This window comes from Pinus tabuliformis, chromosome 5_2 (assembly GCF_031772625.1).
Source record: "Pinus tabuliformis cultivar Carrire ecotype Pingquan chromosome 5_2, CPIR1, whole genome shotgun sequence".
NCBI classification, from domain to species: domain Eukaryota; kingdom Viridiplantae; phylum Streptophyta; class Pinopsida; order Pinales; family Pinaceae; genus Pinus; species Pinus tabuliformis.
This window is the reverse complement of record NC_142306.1, coordinates 114,475,779-114,496,102: the sequence shown is the minus strand read 5'-3', so window position 1 is coordinate 114,496,102 and position 20,324 is coordinate 114,475,779. Positions and strand designations below refer to the sequence as shown.

The 20,324-nt window shown below is 40.2% G+C and overlaps 1 protein-coding gene across 2 annotated transcripts in view; it reads right to left on the bottom strand.

Moving 5' to 3' along the window:
- The window catches only part of LOC149157759 (serine acetyltransferase 2-like), a 254,161-nt gene extending 234,621 nt beyond the window's left edge, over positions 1–19,540 (bottom strand). Inside the window, exon 1 of one of the 2 annotated variants that reach the window (XM_089435993.1) lies at positions 18,445–19,540. In XM_089435993.1, the coding sequence (XP_089292119.1) occupies positions 18,445–19,161 (717 nt within the window). In that variant the 5' untranslated portion in view covers positions 19,162–19,540. The remainder of the gene's footprint in view (positions 1–18,444) is intronic. The other variant, XM_089435994.1, reaches the window with a different exon arrangement.
- Between the last annotated feature and the right edge of the window lie 784 nt (positions 19,541–20,324).

Sequence of the window (20,324 nt, the reverse complement as noted above, 5' to 3'; positions counted from 1 at the left end):
CATTAATTTCTAGGCCATAAAATCATATTATAATTGGTCAAAATCGATTAAAACTGCAAAATCTATTTTTTCACAAGTTTTGGCCATTTGGGCATCTCTAATTTGACTTGGATCTAACATTGTAGCTTGCTGGAATTCACTGCATAACTGTGAAATTCAAACCTAAAATATTTCTAAAGCATATACTTGATAAGGACTAAAAAGTTTGAATTTTCAATTCCCCAGCAAAAACTTACTATTTTTAGACATTTGGGGCAGCATATTCAGTATTTTTAGCTTGCTGATCTGTAACTAACTTACTGTTGTAATTAGTTTATCAGTTCTGAAATTTTTGAATCACATTCTCTAAAAAACTCAAAAAATTAATTTTTTTCAAGTTTGGTGAAAATTTCTTATTTTTAGAAGTATTGGGCATCTATTTTTGGCTTGGATTAATTCATTGCTATGTGGTTAACTCACTGCTGTAATAATCATATTAGATCTGAAAATTGCTAAGGCAAACTCACCAAAAGCCCTAAAATTGAAATTTTCAAGTTCTGGTGCATTTTGCTATTTTTGGGCATATTGAATAATCTAGCTTGGGCAATCTTTTTATCTTGTTGATCTGTCTTTACTTACTGCTATAATCTTAAAATCAGATCTGAAATATTGTTGAATACACCATCGTAAAGTGTGCTAAAGAAGCTAATTTACATTGCTGGTCAAATTGGAAATTTTATGTTTCAATGTGTTGGGTAAGTTTCATCATTTGAAGTAGTTTATGCACTGCTGCTACAACATTGATAAATCTGAATTTTCTGAAGTAGTATTGCTGATATAAGTTGTCATAAATCTGTGATCAGCGTTTTGATTGATTATTGCTAGCATTTGGCATCTTGGGCTACTTGGTATATTGTTGAAATTTGCACTTGTGTCCGTAAGCAATTTATCTTGTTTAAAATTTGCATTTCACTACTGATAAGTACTCTTAAAAAATTATTAATCAAAGTACTTAAACAACTAAAGAAAATCTTAACTCACGATAAATCTCTTGCATAAGCATCCTAGATCTAGACTTGCATTAATAATTTACCTCCTAGCATAAGCTAGGTTGATAGAGATATAGGTCGACCCTTCTTATCTAGCTTAAGGGGTCTCAGCCAATGTTTTAAAACTTCGACTCGGGCGAGGGTAGACTCTGACTTCGACTCCGACTCAATATCGACTCGGCCGACTCGATTTCAATGACTCGATCGTTGTAAAAAATACATTAAATATTTATTTTTTTTATGAAAAATCATAATTTTAAAGATTTTCATTCATGTTTCCAAACACAGCATTAGAATATAGATAGAAGACAACATATGATCAAAGTAGGCTCATGAATATATCCATTATATCAAAATGGCACCCAGTGCACTGTCCAATACATACATGATGATGATATAGAGATCAAAACAAAAACACATAACCAAGGAGGCTAGAAATGGCCTCTACAACAAAAGTAAACTGTGACCAGTACTACTGGCTACTACTAGAGGAGCCAAGATCATCTGGCTCAACCTCTGGATTAGAGTCAGACAGGCCAGCCCATGGCTCCTCCTCATCATCATCTCCAACTGCAACTGTAGAAGTGGTAGCACTAGCAGGCTGTGCAGCAACTACAAGCTGAGATAGACGAGATATGCGCTTCTGTCGTGGTTGAGCAGAGGAAGTGCCTACAACTGGAGGACTTGGGGCTGGCCCTGAGGCTGGTACAAGTGGATCTGCATTCAACTGAACATTATGTTCAAGTGATGCCTCCACCTGTAAATCCAAATCAAGATCCTCATCAGAATCAAACTCTGTTGGATGACTCTCCACTACCCAATCTGATGTTGGATCAATGTCTTCCAACACAATGGGATCTGAATCAGCTCTTTTGTTCAGCAATTGGTTGCGTCTGAGCCGGAGGTTGTATTGGACATAGACTAGATCATTTAACCGTTTTTTATCAAAACAGTTTCTCTTCTTCGTGTGAATCCTCTCAAAGATAGACCAGTTGCACTCACACCCGGTAGCACTGCAAGTTTGACTCAAAATATGAATTGCAAACTTCTGCAATTCAGGACAATGGCTACCAAAAGCCTCCCACCATTGTGCTGCAAAAAACATAGGAGTGTAATGAGTTAGCTCAACAAAATTACAAATTATATCCAACTTTCAAATTATAAATGATTTAACAAAATAAGTATTAAGAATTTGAAAATTGAAATTTTTGTTTACCTGGCTCACCTGCTTCCCTTGCAATCTTTGTTAGGTTCTTCCCAAAGGTACCTGTGGCTTCGCTGAAGGTTGTGAACTGTCGATGTATCTCCAGCTGATAACACTCCAATGGGATCATGCGATCAATGCAGTCAATCAATCCATCTCTAACCTCCCCCTTCAGAGCTCCTGCTACCAGAGCTTTATAATGATACCATGGGTTCAAAAAATACCCAGTTGCATGTATAGGGCGATGGAGTTGATTATTCCATCTTTCATCAATGATTGCCCAGATGGGCCCATACTTAGCCACTTTATCCTTGTATGCCCTCTTTATTTGCTCATTTGCTTGATCCATAGCCTCATAAATGAAGCCCATAACCAATCTTTCCCCATCCACCAATCGCAACACCTTAACCAGTGGCTCAGCAACCTTCACAATCTCTGCTGCCTTTCTCCAAAATATTTCTTCATTAACTTTCTTTTTCAATTCTCTGCCATCCTGTTTGTGAGACCACTAGCTTTGATTCCATTCTTCACTGGAAAATATCTTTTGCAAGTTTCTATGTTGTGAAAGCATAGATTGCAACGTCAAAAAATGAGTAGCAAATCTGGTGATGGCAGGCCTAAAAATATCCCTGCCCCTTGTGTGTCTCCTCATAAGGCTTAAAATCCATGAATGATTGTAGATAAAAAAAAAATATGCTTTTGGCATGATCTACAGTGTTTTTGACCCAATCTAATTTGCCAATATCCTCAAGCATGAGGTCTATGCAATGTGCAGCACATGGGGTCCAAAAGATGGTTTTGTGTTTTTCCTCTAACAGTTTACCAACAAGAACATAGTTAGAGGCATTATCTGTGATGACTTGAACAACATTAGCCACCCCCACCTCCTCAACAACCTCATCCAATAGTTGAAATAACAATTGTCCATCTTTTACCTTATCAGATGCATCAACTTATTTTAGAAACATGGTTCCCTGTGGGCAGAAGATAAGAAAGTTTATGATGGTACGGTTCCTTTGATCAGTCCATCCATCTGACATGATGGTACATCCTGTTCTTGCCCATGAGTCCTTGAAATCTTTCAAATACTCATTAATGGAGGCAATTTCTTTCTGCAAACGATACCCCCTTATCTCATGCATAGTAGGGCCTTTGAAGCCTTTTCCAGTAGCATGTATGGCATCAAACATAGGCTCATAATATGGTGAACAAGAAGCATTGAAGGGGATATCAGCATCATACCACCATCTACATATGTAATCACAGGCAGTCTCCCTCAATTCTTTTTTCCAATGGTCATCTAAAGTGGGCTGCAAAGTTCTACTAGCTTGAGGACCATGTGCATCTGATGGAGAGGAGGGTGTGACAGTGAAATAACTTTTGATATTCATATCACCCTTCTTTTTCATTTTACCCTTACCCTTTTCTTGAATAGACTCCAAAGAGGGAAGAACATATCGGAACATATCGGAAGGGGTTGGATACATCAGTACAAGGGATAGAAGAAGAACCCTCAAAATCAAAATGGGGGTTGGTAGCCATCATTTTTTGTATACTCCTCTTCCTCCCAATTTCAGCCTCTAATTCTTTTTGCCTAGCCTTTTCTTCTTTAAACTTCTCAAAGTTGGCTAACAAATCCTTCCTAATCTCCCCAATTTCTGGTGATTCACATGGAGTAATTTGGCCTCTAATCCCTGCCAAGTGTTGTTTCAGCCTATTAATGCCCCCAGGACCTTCTTTAATTTTTCTATGGCAAAATTTGCAATGCATTTGACTATCAACCATTTCAACATACGCCCAAGCAGCATCTTTCACGCTAGGTGCCATTTTTTCACTTGGAAATCAAAGAAAAAAAAACTGAAAATGAAAACAAAAAAATTAGCATTACTTCAATGTTCATTTCTTTCACAAAAAACAGTCTTTTCATTTTCCAGATTTGCACAAAAAAATAAATAAGAAAAAACAGATTTTTACAAGTGAAAAAAATACCTCTAGGCACAAACTACCTCCTCAAGGTTGCTCCAAAAAACCAACTCCACAATGCTTCTCCAATGGCTACCCATGAAGCTCCTCACTCCTGCTACAATGCTTGCCCAAGACTCCTCACTGCTGCTCCAAAAACAAACTCCACAACTCCTCACAAACTCTCACTCAAATGCAATGAGATGGTTGTGAGGAAATGAGAGGGTTGGGTGGGTTTTATAGGGTTTAGGAGAGGGGAATGGACCCCAGGGCCCAAATAACCTAAAGGAAAATTAAAAATGGCTTTGGGGTCCCCAAAAAACAAATTCCAAAAAAAAATGCGTTGATCTGACTTTTGTGGGCTGTTGTCACCAAGCTAGCCGAGTTGGCTCGGACTCGGCTGAGCCGGCCGGGTTGTTAGCCAACTCAGTCGGCTCGGTAACAACCCAGCCCGCCGTTCCGATTCAAAGGCCAAGTTGACCCATTGGGGGTATGACTCGAACCAACTCGGCTGAGTTAGTTTCGAACCGGTCGTTTTTAAAAACAGAGGTCTCAACGACTCTTCAGTGGTTAACACGGTGACCTTGTAGTCATCAGAGCCACAGTCTCTGCAGCGCTGGAGGCATCGGGTGATAGAAGCCTAACAGAAGGTATCGTTAATCAAGCCCTAGCCTGCTTCCTGTTAGCCTCCTTCCCACAACCTACCTTGGAGCCCAGCTTCAAAATAGTTAAAGGAAGGTTACACTTAGACTAGGCATTTAACTAAAATTTACCAAGATCACTGCATCTCACATAGGTCCTAGGATTTGCATATCATATAGGTTAGTCAATCATTCAAGCAGCGGGTGTCCATCCAGTCATTTGGTTTCAATTCATAAGAAGCAAGAATTTGTGACTCCATTAAGGCACTGGTCTCATAATAGAAAAATCTAATTTAATCAATAATCTTGCTTAAATTCAACCAAGTGGCTAGGCCACTCATCCTTGTCTCCCAAGTAAGTTGATTCTCAACTTGCTTTCCTTCACTTCATTCCATAGGGACTAGTCCCATAGCCTGTTGTTGGGAGACAACTAGAATGGAGTGGGCGAGGATCAAAGTGACAGCCCCCATCCTGAGCGTTGTTGGGGTGCCTATACAATCTGGGCGACAACATGGCCTTCAATGGTTTCTTCTTTTTCTTCATAAATAACATCCCAATGCTTCCAAAAAGCTCTGAACAAACATGCAAGTGGAAAATTCCTTTGGACTACACTCATAAAACTCCAAAACTCCATCTTCCAAGGTAGACACAAACATTTTCATCATGACATCCCCATGGACAACATTAAATTTTGGAATGAATTAAATGAAAGAGGTAACATGTAGTGCAATCGAGTGAGTATGTCCATCGAATTTTGGAGTATGCTTGTCCCAATTTAAACTGAGGAGCTAATTCATATACAATTACATAGCTTGTCAATTTGGTTTATCTCAGGTGATTGGGAGGAATGATCATTATCCTACCCACCAAGGTTCAATTCCCACAAGTGACATGACATGATGAGCTCATAATGAGTAATTATTGTTGTAATGGCTTCAAGCCTCGTTGTTGAATGGCCTTGAGCCATGAATAATATCTTACCCTTGCTTATGGGCTGGAAAGTGGGGTACTTTGTTACATGAGGCAAAATACAACAAGATACCCAAAAAATCTAATGGATCAAACCATGCTTCTTTCCATGATTCTTCTTCAAATGGCATACTACTTTGCTTCAAATCTTCAATATGACAAGTTGCCATGAAATTTGGAAACAATGTAACAATGTAAGAGAAGCTGCATCGCAGCAAGTCCCTGCGAAGTTACTTTTACAAGTTAAAATTATAAGAATATAAAGTACCGTGCGTTATACCAAACTTACCGCAACGAAAATGGTTACAAGGTGAAAATGACGTATATTTTCTTAACCAAATGCACAATACACATAGGGAAATACTTGACTACGGCAGGTATAGTAAGGAAAACGGTTAGAAGGTGAAAATGACATATATTTTCTTAACGAAATGCACTCATCGGTTGTTAATTGAACATGGTGGACAGCGCATGTGAACATTGGACAAAGTCCGCGGTCAGTGCGCCGACGGTTCCACTCTGCGGTTAAGGACTACTAACCGTAACCTCTGCTTGTTTGCCAGACCACTCACGTGTTGTTTGATGCAGTTAGAGGCCAGCGGTTAGCTTTGCGGTCAAGACAAATGTTAACTGCAACCCCGATGGATAGCATACCCCGATCACATGGCACAATCCTTCGTTGCAGTTACAGTCTCTGCTATGGTTTTGATAACTCGACGGTTAGTACTGCACTGATCACATGCCCCAACGCGGTTAGCTATCCCGACGATTAAACTAGTGGTTAAGGCTGGAGGCCGCTAACATGCCCGCACCGGCACTGACGTAACGAATTTTACATTGAAACGTGCAAAATAGGGATCGCCATTCTCAATAATTTTAATGCATTTTATTTGTTTTTAAGGTTTCGTTTTAATTAGAAAAGGTTCGGAGAGATAACCAGTATATCATTATAATATATTGATCTGTAACTAGATTTATTGGTTCTTATAATATATTCATAACATATGTTTTAATTAAGATAATAACTACTGAAAAAGAATTTGTAATTGGTCAATTGAAAATGAAGTCTCCGCACGTTTATCTAGAAAATGACGTTCGGACAGATCTAGAAAGCAAAGCTTTCGGTTCCTACATTAGCTGGAAATTTTTTCATGAATACTACGTTCTTAAACTCACATGGTTTTCATATGCCGGGTACACCTTTCATGTTCTTCCAAAGCATAACACCTGTGCAGATAATTCATTGGCCGCATGTTTTTCCAGAGCATAACACCGTGCACATAAACCATTGGCTGCATGCATGGTTAATGTAACATGTCAAATTCGCTTTAACTCCGTCATCACTATGCCAATCTGTAAGCATTGCAATTATCGCCTTCACTGTCGAATACTGGAGCTGTTGCAGAACGAGCTCTATCTGCTCAATGGCGAAGCCGTGGAATTCGAAGTTAACAAGATACCGAAGTACTTGCAAATCCTTGCCATTTAGATTTTGTGTTTATTCAAAGTCACTTGCTTTGCAAAATTCAACGAGACAGACAAAGTAGAGGTCCTGGGTGTATCAAGGGCTTGCAATTGACAGGCCGTGTCCTTTAATTCTGCGGTGTAACTTGCTATCAGGTTTGAATCTTTAGCATCTATATTTTTCGCTACTTTTGGTTGCTGTAGCTGCATACATTCTGATTCGGCTTTTAGTTTGCTAATACATTGAAGTGCATGCCTTTTATGTATTGCCACTAATCACATATACAAGTACTGGATGCCTCATACTGTTTTCAAATGCATGAAGAAAAGAGAAGTTTTAAATAAAAAACTTGTTTTCACTGAAGAATATGATGTATATACAAGTATTGGACGTCTCATACTGTTTTCAAATGCGTGAAGAAAAGGGAAGTTTTTAATGAAAAACTGCCTTACACTGAACAATATGATATAAAGTAGTGCGACACAGTGTATGCTTTAATGTTCAGTAATGAATGAATCTCGTCAAACAAACCGTCGATATGTGAAAACAATATGTTATTATAACATATACGATACTGTATAGATTCCATATAGTAGACCACTTCAATGAGAAAGTTACCGCATTGAAGCATAAAATCTTAAAAGCTTTAAGGGCCCAATATATGCGCGGAATCATGAAAACCCTAGAATATAATAAGAACCTGTAAAAAGCTAAATGTACAAATTTGCATTGAAACGATGCTATTCGATATGTCGAAATCTAAGAATATAATTTTTTGTTGGCGCTTTAGCTTTAATATGTTGAGGATAAAAGGAAACCTGACGATCTTGTTTTTGGTAACTTCGGCCCTGCAGATATGTTAACTCCCAAATATGCACCCAAAGATATTCAAGTCCCTAAACAAAGTACAATCGTAGAGGCACTTACGAAGGTTGTCGATTGTCACTATAGCAACACTTCCTCTCACTTTAGGCAAGTTTTCTTCCAACACAAGGGAGAAACCCTAGAAAAGAAATTTATGATATTCTTAAGACTTTAAGGGATGGTGGATTACCAATAGCAATATCTATCCAAGTGGACAATGGAATCAAATATCAGCAATCAAAAGGGTTTGAACAATATGGAGGGAGGCATAGTTAGGATTTCATGATCATGCTCTAACTAACCACATGGATCTAATTCAATATGCAGAAAATTAAAGGAGGGGCATTACAAAGATGCCCCACACAAGCACAAAAATAGCCAAGTAATAACTTGCCCATGAATAATTAAAGGATGACCACATATGAAAGTATGAATGAAAGAGACAACAGTAGGAAGCCTTCTTTATTGAATAAAGAGCCAACAATACATCATTCTTCAAGTGTGATTTCACCGGAAGATCAGGAGTGATTAAATGTGACACACTTAACCTTAAACCCTACCTACAGTAGCCCTCAAAATAGGGTGAGCAACCCTATCTAGGACATTACACCAACAAATATCCTTCAATAAACACAATAATTATGACAAGATAGTTTTCCTAAACCCTAATGTCTTCTTATTGGAGCAGACTTAGACTTCTTCAAAGATTATACTAGCAGATTTGTGCGAGTAATTTCCAGCCATCAATCAAATCAACCCAAAAGAGATACAGAAAAATGAAGAACCTCATTGAAATGTGTTAAATTATGGTATGTTCTATGCTTACATTAATTTATTTCTTTTCTTCTTATTAGCCACAGATTAGCAATCACATATACATTAAGTAAAGTGCAAATAGAACATTAAATGATCAACAGAAAACAAGCCAAGACAAGAGACACAAGATGTGGCAGCTAGCCAGGGACAAACCCCAATGCGGGGAAACCCTTTGATCAAATCTTCTTTTATCTTCAATAGTTCAGCAGAGAGAAATAGTACAAAATCAGAATTCTGTAATTTTATATCAGCAACAGCAAACCCTAGATCAGCAAAGTCAAACTTGGTCAAACGAGTTGAAATTGACCTCCAATATGCTTGGTCAATTTCCGGTCAACTAGCCCTCGAACAACGTGAAGAAACAACCCTTGAACAGCCCCAAAAACACAGTCAAACTGCTGTTGACTGAAGTCAACTTGCTGCCCAAAACTAGGGCAGTCAATGCTAGTCAAACCAGAGGTCAAATTGCCTTGGTTTCTATGCCAAAATCTGCGGCCTGCCTAGGAGAGGCAGCCACACCAAAACTGCACCCTTGATGAGTCAACGCTTGGTCAACGCAAGTCAAAGATGCCTTCTGCTGCTTCAGTTAAACTCGGTCAACGCAGTCAACAATTTATGTGTCTTCTTTCCTGCGTCCTCTTTCAACCTGCGTCTTCTTACTTCCCACGTGTGAGAGATCCTCTTCCTTATGTATACCCAATCATACAAAGAGAGAGAAGAATGAGAGATGATGAGATGATTTGAAATGAATCAATCTCACTTGTATTTATATGATTTGTGCCACACATTTAGTTGCTGGCCGACCTTGACAATTTGTCAAGTAATTACAAATAAATTCATATCTCCATAAATACTTGTCGGAATCGGATGATCTTTAGATCAATCCTACAACTCTTGACAAGAGAAATCTAGGAAAAATATCAGCTGCCATAAATGAGGTGACGCACATGGAGTTTGGCCCTAGTTTCCAATTTTAACACTCCCTCTCAACTAGGGAGAACTCCATCTGCAATCCGTCTGACCGTCGCTGCTATCCCAACCATCAAATGCACTGCCCTGCTCTGCTTTTCTCGAACTATGAAGAAGAAGAAATGATCGAGGATGTATCATACCATCCTCCACTGACCCGAAGTCGATCTCAGAGTGTGTCATACCACTCCCACTGATCCCAGATCAATGGAGGTCATCCTAGAATAGGGAGTACAGTAGATACAACGATACGTCCATCGATAGTACTACTATGGTCCCTAACCCCATTTCCCTGCTCATTGATCAGATGAGAGGTACTTCCCATGAGTCCCAGACTGCATAGGTAGGATGCCTCGATGGAAGAACTAATCATCCTGTCCACATGAGAACGAATCATCCTGTCCAACAGTCGCCACAAGAGAACTAATCATCCTGTTCCATAGTTGCCACCAAGAACTAATCATCCTGGCCCACAGGAGAATTAATCATCCTGTTCCACAGTTGCCACGGAGAACTAATCATCCTGGCACACAGGAGAACTAACCATCCTGGCCCAAAGGAGAACTACTCATCCTGTCCTTCGTAAGTGCCAATCGAAGGTTGAACCTTTCACCCTGTACATAGTGCACCACCAGGGGGTGGTGAGTCGCCCTGTGGTCGCATGTCGCTCCAAGAAGTACCTCGCGCCGCCTTGGAGCTCCCAGAGCTCAATACATCATACTCGACCCTCATAAGAGGGTCTCTAAACGACACCAAGTCATTCTCGAAAAGTCAAGAATTTGACCTTTCCCAGGGGCTTCGTCAAAATGTCGGCAACCTGTTCATCTGTACCGATATGTTGGAGCCTTATTGCTCCCCGCTGCACCATATCCCGAATATAGTGGTACCTGATATCGATATGCTCAAAGCGATCATGAAATACGAGATTCTCTGATAAACGAATCCCGCTCTAGTTGTCACACAGGATCACAGTGGTATCCAATGTAAATCCAAACAGCGCACTGAAGAGCTTTCGCAACCAGACCGCCTCACAAGAGGCCATACTAGCAGCAATGTGCTCTGCCTCGGTCATGCTCAAAGTCACCGACTTCTGCTTCTTGCTCATCCAGGATATCGAGGCAGATCCCAAAGAGAAACAGCACCCGAAAGTGCTCTTTTGGTCCACCACACTGCCTGCCCAATCAGCATCGGTATATCCATGTAGTCTCACATCTCCGGCAGTGTATCTCAACCCATGAGTGATTGTGCCACGAAGATATCTCAACAGATTCTTGGCACCAATCCAATGTGAGTGGTGAGGCTCAACCATATGTTGACTCAACATGTTGACTGCAAAACATATATCCGGACGAGAGTTCACCAAGAACATCAATGCTCCGATGAGTTGACAATATTCAGTAGCATTTCGTAAAATGGGTCCGGCAGCACTACTGCTTAACTTCTTGAAGTCAAGCTCCATCGGGGTAGTCACGGGCTTGCAGTCCACCATACCGAATCTCTCCAATATCTTCACCACATATTTTCCTTGAGATAGGAAAATCTCCCCTGGCTTCTGCCAGACTTCTAGTCCTAGGAAATAGTGCATCAGTCCTATGTCCTTCATCTCAAATTCAAAAGCCAACTCCCTCTTACATTTGTGAATGAGAGGGTCTGCACCTGTTAGAAAGAGGTCGTCAACGTACAACACCAGTATGAGAGGATTGTCATCTTCAACCTTAAAGTAAAGGTTAGGGTCGGCTTCACTCCTAGTGAATCCCAGCGTCATCAAGTAGCTATCAATCCTCTCATACCACGCTCGGGGTGCTTGCTTCAGCCCATAGAGGGCCTTCTTCAACTTGCACACATGAGATTCTCGATCATGAATCTCAAATCCTTCGGGTTGCTCCACATAGACCTCCTCTTTGATCGAACCATGCAAGAATGCAGTCTTGACATCCATCTGATGTAAGTTCCATCCTTGCGAAGCAGCAAGGGCTATGATCGAGCGAATCGTGGTATATCGGGCAACAGATGCAAATATCTCGTCATAGTCTATACCTTCCTTCTGAGAGAAGCCACGAGCGACAAAACGAGCCTTATACTTTTCCGCACTTCCATCAACTGCATGCTTTATCTTGTAAAGCCACTTCGAAGTGACAACTGCTTTGTCCTGGGGTCTGGGGACCTGTCATCCTGTCGTTTTTCGTGATTCCTCAATCATAGCATCCTTCCATACTTGATGCTTGACAGCTTCTGCAAATGACGAAGGCTCATTTTGGATGATCGTGCTCATAATGGTCAAGTATCCCTGATACCTGGTCAACTTCTTACTTTCTCGGAAGGTTCCCCTAGGTGCAACGTGCCCTTCAGCATCATCAAGTGTCCCCCTAAGCCATGAAGGCCTCGTCCTAGAAAAGGAAGGCTCTTGCCAAGGGGGATCAATAGGATCCATAGGTTCTTCCACATCAGGCATCATCTCATCTTCCTTTTCCTTTGGTTCCCTGGTGTCAACTTCTTTAGATCTCCTTTGAGTAGGAAGATTGTCAACTTTACTAAAAGCCATATCTTCATCAAAGGTGACATCATGGCTAATCTCGATTTCCCTTTGACCAGCCACATAGATTCTATAGCCCTTAGCGTTTTCGCTATAGCCCACAAAGATTCCTTTCTTTCCAGATGCACCCAATTTATTCCTCTTCTCCTTCAGCACATGAAAATATACCGGACTTCCAAAAATTCTAAAATGAGATACGTCAGGTTTCTTACCAGTGAACATCTCTTTGGGAGTCTTGGAACCCAATGCTTGATGAGGTCATCGATTTCGCACATATACGGTGGTATTCACAACTTCGGCCCATAGAAACTTCGAAAGTCTTTGATTGTGAAGCATAGCACGGACAGCTTCCACAATCATACGATTCTTCTTTTCCACCACACCATTTTGCTTAGGAGTATATGGTGTTGTAGTCTTCCTCTCAATGCCAGCCTCTTTGCAAAAGTTGTGGAATTCATTGGATTCATACTCAGTCCCATTATCAGTCCTTAAGATCTTGCTCTTCTTTTCGGTTTGATTCTCGATCAAGGCTTTGAAGTGACGAAACCAAGTGAACACTTCATCCTTCTTTTTCAAGAAGTATATCCAGGTCTTGCAAGATTAATCATCTGTAAAAGTGAGGTAATATAAATATCCTCCCAAAGAGTTCACAGGCATCATACCAGATATGTCTCGCTGAACCAACTGCAATATATCAGAGGTTTTGCTTTGGCTTGAGGGGAATGGTCCCCTTTTGAGCTTCCCTTCGGCACATCCAGGACATACACCTTCTTGCTCTACTTGAAACTCGTGCATCCCTGTCAACATGTGTCTTGCATTGGGTAGAGCTTTATAATGAAGGTGAGCAAACCTCCGATGCCATAGTTCGGACTGAAGTGATGTGTCACAAGACATGACACCCAGCGGACTTCCTCCGACCTGATATAATGAATCGACTCGAAACCCAAGAGTGAAAGCTTCCTTAAAATTCTTTTTCCATACACGTACCTTGCCATCAATGAAGGTTACCTTGTAGCCTTTGTCCTCCATTGCTGAAACGAACACCAGGTTCTTTCTGAGATCTGGTACATATAGGACTTCTTGCAAATGAATTGTATTACCCTGATTCAATTGAAGAGTGACATTCCCTACGCCTTTCACGAGATATTTTGCGTTGTCCCCAAGAACAATTTCCAGGTTGGTCTCCTTTTCTATCAAATTGGAGAGAGCTTCTTTGTAACCAGTGAAGTGCCTTGAGGCACCACTATCAATAAGCCAATTTCCCAGCGAGTCCGGGGGAGCAGTAGTAGAGAGGGTCGCTGGTAGACAATATTCATCTTGCTTATTGTTAACAACATTAGATTCATACCTGGAGTTTCTTGCCTTCTTGAAGGGTTGTCCTCTTCCTTGATTTCCAGCATTTCTTTTACCTCTGCCATTAGACCTGCCATTCCTTTGATTGCCTTGAGAGTGATTTTGGTCATCGTCATGGTGAGAGTCCCTTTTATTAGGGCACTCCCTCGCATAGAGGCCCATTTTGTTGCAATTGTAACATCGACCTTTTCTTCCACCCTTTGGTCCAGCCTTTCCTTTGGATTTAGCCCCATAATTGTTTCTTCTTTTAAGTGCGAGCATTTCTTGCTCTTCCATCCTTGTCTATTCTTGAATACATCTAGCCATCAATTCCTCAAATCTTGGGATGACATTATTGTTGAGAAGAGTAGTCCTCCAAGAGTTGTGATAGTCATTTCCCTGTCAAGAACTACTTCCCCAATAGATAGGAGATCATTCTTGATCTCTGTGATCCTTAAGAAATATGCTTGCATACTCTCATCTTTGCCCTTCTTAATTTCCTTCAGCGTATTTCTAAGTAACAGAACTTGATTTGCATCATTAAATTTAAATAAACTCACCAGTCTATCGTTGATTTCCTTGGAGGTTGTCAGCTCAGAAACATAGGCCACCAAGCGCTTGTCGATAGAGTCCCAGATGATCTTCCTTGCTTTGACTTCTCCCTTGGACCACTTGCTTTTGGCAGCAGCAGATGCATTTGATGTAGGTGCAACAATATTACCTCTCACATGGTCCAACACTTCCTGATCTTCTAAAGTCAGATCGAGAGACATCTTCCATCCGTGATAGTCAGACTTCTCACGGAACTTGTCTTCGGCAGGGAAGAGTGTTGAGGACCCCATGAAGTTTTAGGATAGCCTTGCCAACCTTCTCTTCGGTGATTGTTCTTGCTCTTGCTTGGACTTTGTCTTCACCTCAGCTCTGATTCCATGTTAAATTATCGTATGTTCTATGCTTAGAGCAGTTTACTTCTTTTCTTCTTATTAGCCACAGATTAGCAATCACATATACATTAAGTAAAGTGCAGATATAACATTAAACGGTCAACAGAAAACAAGCCAAGACAAGAGACACAAGATGTGTCGGCTAGCCTGGGACAAACCCCAATGCAGGGAAACCCTTTGATCAAATCTTCTTTTATCTTCAATAGTTCAGTAGAGAGAAATAGTACAAAATCAGAATTCTGTAATTTCTTATCAGCAGCAACAAACCCTAGATCAGCAAAGTCAACCTTGGTCAAACGAGTTGAAATTGACCTCCAATATGCTTGGTCAATTTCCGGTCAACTAGCTCTCGAACAGCCTGAAGAAACAACCCTTGAACAGCCCCAAAAACACAGTCAAACTGCGGTTGACTGAAGTCAACCTGCTGCCCAAAACTAGGGCAGTCAATGCTAGTCAAACCAGAGGTCAGATTGCCTCGGTTTCTGTGCCAAAATCTGCGGCCTGCCTAGGAGAGGCAGCCACACCAAAACCACACCCTTGTTGAGTCAACGCTTGGTCAATGCAGGTCAAAGATGCCCTCTATTGCCTCAGTTAAACTCAGTCAACGATTTTTGCGTCTTCTTTCCTGTGTCCTCTTTCAGCCTGCGTCTTCTTTCCAGCATCCTTTTTCAGCCTGCGTCTTCTTGCTTCCCACGTGTGAGAGATCCTTTTCCTTGTGTATACCCAATCATACAAAGAGAGAGAGAAGAATGAGAGATGATGAGATGATTTGAAATGAATCAATCTCACTTGTATTTATATGATTTGTGCCACACATTTAGTTGTTGGCCGACCTTGACAATTTGTCAAGTAATTACAAATAAATTCATATCTCCATGAATACTTGTCAGAATCGGATGATCTTTAGATCAATCCTACACCTCTCGACAAGAGGAATCTAGGAAAAATATCAGCTGCCATAAATGAGGTGACCCACATGGATTTTGGCCCTCGTTTCCAATTCTAACAAAATACCCCTTGACTTCTTCCTCCTAGGCGATCTTCAACTAACCTTGGAGGGGAGCTCCCACACTATCAACCGTGCCTTTAACATATAAACATTCGCCTTTATTTATATCCTTCAAATCAAACCCTAGATCATAAAATAATATTTCCTTTTAGAAGGCCCAAGAATCCTCCTTGAATTCACCTTTTAAATGAATAAAATAGGTCCTTATTGCCAATTGTCATCTTTATATTTCATGAGATCCTTATAAATCCTGCATTTATTAGTCCTTTGAGGGTTTGACAATGCCAACAACACCACATGGCATCTCCTCATGCAAGGATCTTTACTCCAAATATGCAAGAAATGCCTCAAACAATGTGTTCTCACCTCAAAGCCCTCCTCAAAGGTGAAACACAACTCCAAATATGCATAAAAGGCCTTGAACAATGTGTTTTAACTTTTTACCCCCAAATACCTCAAAAGGTGAAATATGCTTTCCACTATGTGAAAATGGTTTAAATAATGCGTCCTTACCCCAGATATCCTCCAAGGGGAAACATGCTTCTGAATATGTGGAATATGCTTTGAATTATGTCTACTGCCCCGTAAAGTTTCTTCAATATGCTTTGAAGGCCTCCTTGCACAAAATGTCCCTCTTAAAGGGGTCATATTCATGATCAAGCAACCCAATCTTCTTCTTCTTACCTATACAATGGGATGCTCCACGCCAAATGACAATTCTTTGACCATCCAAACGAATTCAATGTCACATATCATCCTTCTAAGTGATTCATTCCTTCTTTAACTTCTTTCTTCGCCACCTATCATGCACCAAGCTTCCTCCAAGGTAGAGGATTTTATTCCTTTAAGCTTTTTTTTGATACAAACCACGATTTAAATATGTTGTAATGTAGGGCTTTCCTTTTCTAGGGCTATGTCTAGTACTTACCTTGCCATAAATCATACTTTGGACATGCTTTGACGTAGGGCATTCATCTTCTAGGGTTCGCTTGCTTGCTCACATCCTCCATCTAGGTGGTCTAATGTCTTGAGCACAACCAAGGAACAAGGCTCCTCATCAATGATGCAGCAAAAGATATCATAAGCCCTGTAAACATGCCTCTGAATATGTGTCAAATGTGCCCAAGTGGAATTTTACGATGAAGTGTCTCAAAAAAAGTCTCTCTCAATACCTCCCAAGTCTTTTTCTACAAATTGTCATTACCATTAAACTTCAAGGATATGTTGTGCCAGTTGAGTGAATAAAGGCCCATAAAAATGCAAAATGAACCATTCATTTTCAAAAGGTGACAATTCTTAAACAGTTATTAATAATTATACTAGTAATAGGAAAAGGATCAAAATCTCAAATTTATCTTTATTTTAGTTGAAAGTCAATGCCACCTAGAGCTCAAATGTAACACCATAGTAATTAGGTGTCCATATTCTACCCACCACTTGGGAAGTTTGAAATGGCCAGTATGTGTAAAGTGTCTCATTCCAAGTAACATGTTCATGCTCCAAATCTTCTCTAATATAGGCCAGTGATAAGAACCCATGGGCCATTACTTCACCAAGGGTGCCTCCTGCACCACAAAAATTGACTCCTTCTCTCATATACTACCAAAGATACACAATAAAATATGAGGGTGCTCGGCAAGCTTGAGAAAACAATACCGTGGAAGAAATGGACTAGCATATCTGCCCACAACCAGCCCATGTCTTTACATTTGCATATCAATCAATACACAAAAAAGTATGAAGGTACTCAACCAGCTTGAGAAAACAAGACTGGAAAAATTGGACCTGTGTATATGCCCACAACCAGCCTATGTCTTTATAGTTGCAAACCAATCAACACGAGGAGATATGAAGGTAGCCAACCAGCATGAGAAAACAAGACTGGAAGAACTGGACCTGCGTATCTGTCAACAACCAGTTTCACATTTGCAAACCAATCAAAATCAGACCACCTATAGCAGATTCTCATTTGAAATCTCAGCCTTAGAAAAGAGCTACGTGGCTGTTATTGATAACAAACAAGATCATCAACATGGGATTTGATGAACTAGTAAAGGGCCATGCAGAGAATGACCATTCACACACTTATTTACTAGAAAGGAATGTCCTTCTGCAGCCAATTCTATGCAGATTCTCTTTAATTGGTACATTAGACACTGCATCGATGGAGTAGGTTTGGTAAACTGGTAGAGGGATCACTAGTTCTTATCTTGTTCACCCAATCCCTGGTAGGGTGAAGATAAACCATATGGGGCATAAGGTAACCCAGTTTTTACACTTTTACGTTTGTCTTTCTTGGGTTATCAACTTACCAATCTCCCATCACCTCAGAAAAAGGTCAATTTTGTTGCTTTTTACTGAAAGTAGCAGGTTCGTTCAATACTGGTTGGTTGAAAAAAGCATAACCTTGTGTCGATTCACTGGTGTGCTCGAAATTTATTGAAATGTTCACCAGGGTTCCATTTTTACTGTGGTTTGTGCTACTTTAATAACATGAATTTCAGAAGAATGAGGCTAGGGGAAAGTCCAAGGCAATTATGGTTGAATAGCAACCTCTCAAACCTGGCACCTAAGCTGAAGAAAGTCCACTCTATCTAGTGCAGCCTCTCCTGGCCTATTTCTTGAAGAAATTCTTAAGGAAAAATACAAACAAAAAAAGAGCAAAAATATTACAGGGAAAAAGGGGGAGGAAAGGAAAAAAGGCATACCTCTAACCGAGCTTCGGCTCTCATGGCAGCCCAGATGGGATCAGCAAACATCAACTCGGTAAGATTTTTGGAACCTTCTGTAGGAGGCTTGGCGCTTGAGCCAGGAGGTGCTGACACAGAGGGAGACACCAAAGGCGTGGCAGAAGATGATGACTTCACACGGGATTCCAATTCCCTGGCAGAAGCAGCAGCAGCTGCTGCAGCCCTTGCCCCATCTACTCCCTTGCATCCATTTCCTTTATTAGATTCCACTGGTACCGGGTTTTGCTCGTGCTCATCTATCCTGCTTTGCATATATGCAGGAAATATGCTCTCCCATTGGCGTTCAGAACCCAGAAGCTGACCCGGCTTCTTCTCCTCTTCGTTTGACAATGAATTTGAAGGAACATGGTTCCTGTTTGTGGATTCATCCCTCTGCTCTGACTGCCCATCTCCTGATAAAACCATCTTTAGGCTTTTCGGTTTCGAATTGTAACTTTGTTCTCTGTTTTCCATATGGGCTCTCAAGATACCGAGAGTATGTCTGAATGTTTTTCTCGCAGCCCCTGAACAGGAAAATTCCAGTGCGGAAATTTCCTGACTTGCAAAATTGAAACGCATTTTGTTGCTTCCCCGTATGTCTATGCCGCTATTGCAATCAACTACCCTCAAATGTTCATATTTAGAGTGTAGTATAGAACTTGCTGCTGTCAATAAATCTGAAAGTGGCAAAGCCATTTGTTTCTACTACGGTGGAAAACAGAAACAACAGACAGAGATGCAGCCACTCCAATTGCATTGGCCGAGTAACGACCACTACGTGATACCTTTAACCGCATCTACTGGTGTTGCTGGTGGGTATCAATTAAATACAGGAATCTCTGTTTATTTAAATATTTAAGGATTGATGTCTACAGTTATTTGATAGATAGAGTACAGTTATCTGATCGATAAAGGTTACTGGAGAAAAATCCCTCCGTTGCAGAGACAATGCTTTTCATGCCACACTTCTTTCCAAACACTCGTTTGATGCAATCACTTTGTTATCTGACAGTAAAGGAACGGCTACAGCAAAATTTGACTGGACAAAAATTCCGTTCTTTCTCGTTTTTGGATAATCACTCACAATATTGAAAACAAAAGAAAATGATTTTTTTTTCCACTTTTTAAAGAGCATAAATAAGTTAAATTCAACATTTTTCAAGCTTGACAAATTTGATTTTTTAAAAGTTTAATGAAAATATGGCTGATTGAGGAAAGTATTTATCACCTGAGCATAAGAAATTCATATGCATCTTCATCATTCGGAAAAAGGTAAATTTATGATACGGAAAATTTATTAATTTAATAAATAAAAATTAGTCAAAATATTAATTTAATATATATATAGTTATTATCTTTTATATTTATAAAAGTATTTTATAATTTTTAAATTAAAAGATTTAAATTCCTCATTTCAGGTCTAAAATCGTGGTCTTGAATGGATCACATGGTGGGAAGAAACAATTAGAAGAACTATTAAATTCCTTTGGTTGGGTCAAGGTGGTGATGCTGGCCCCAAGGTGAAGTTGAATATATCACATGGTGGAACGATACAATTAGAGAAACTATTATCCTTCGGAAAAGAAAAGTAAGATCAACATATTTTCACTTTTGAGAAAAGGACCTACATAATGTTTCCTTTGGGGGGAGGAGAATAAAGAAGAACCTTTTTTTCATGTGTATAGAATAACATCGTATATTTGGAATTCAAGTTAGAAAACTATTAAAAACAAGAGAAGCTGCATCGCAGCAAGTCACTGCGAAGTTACTTTTACAAGTTAAAATTATAAGAATATAAAGTACCGTGCGTTATACCAAACTTACCGCAACGAAAATGGTTAGAAGGTGAAACTCATCGG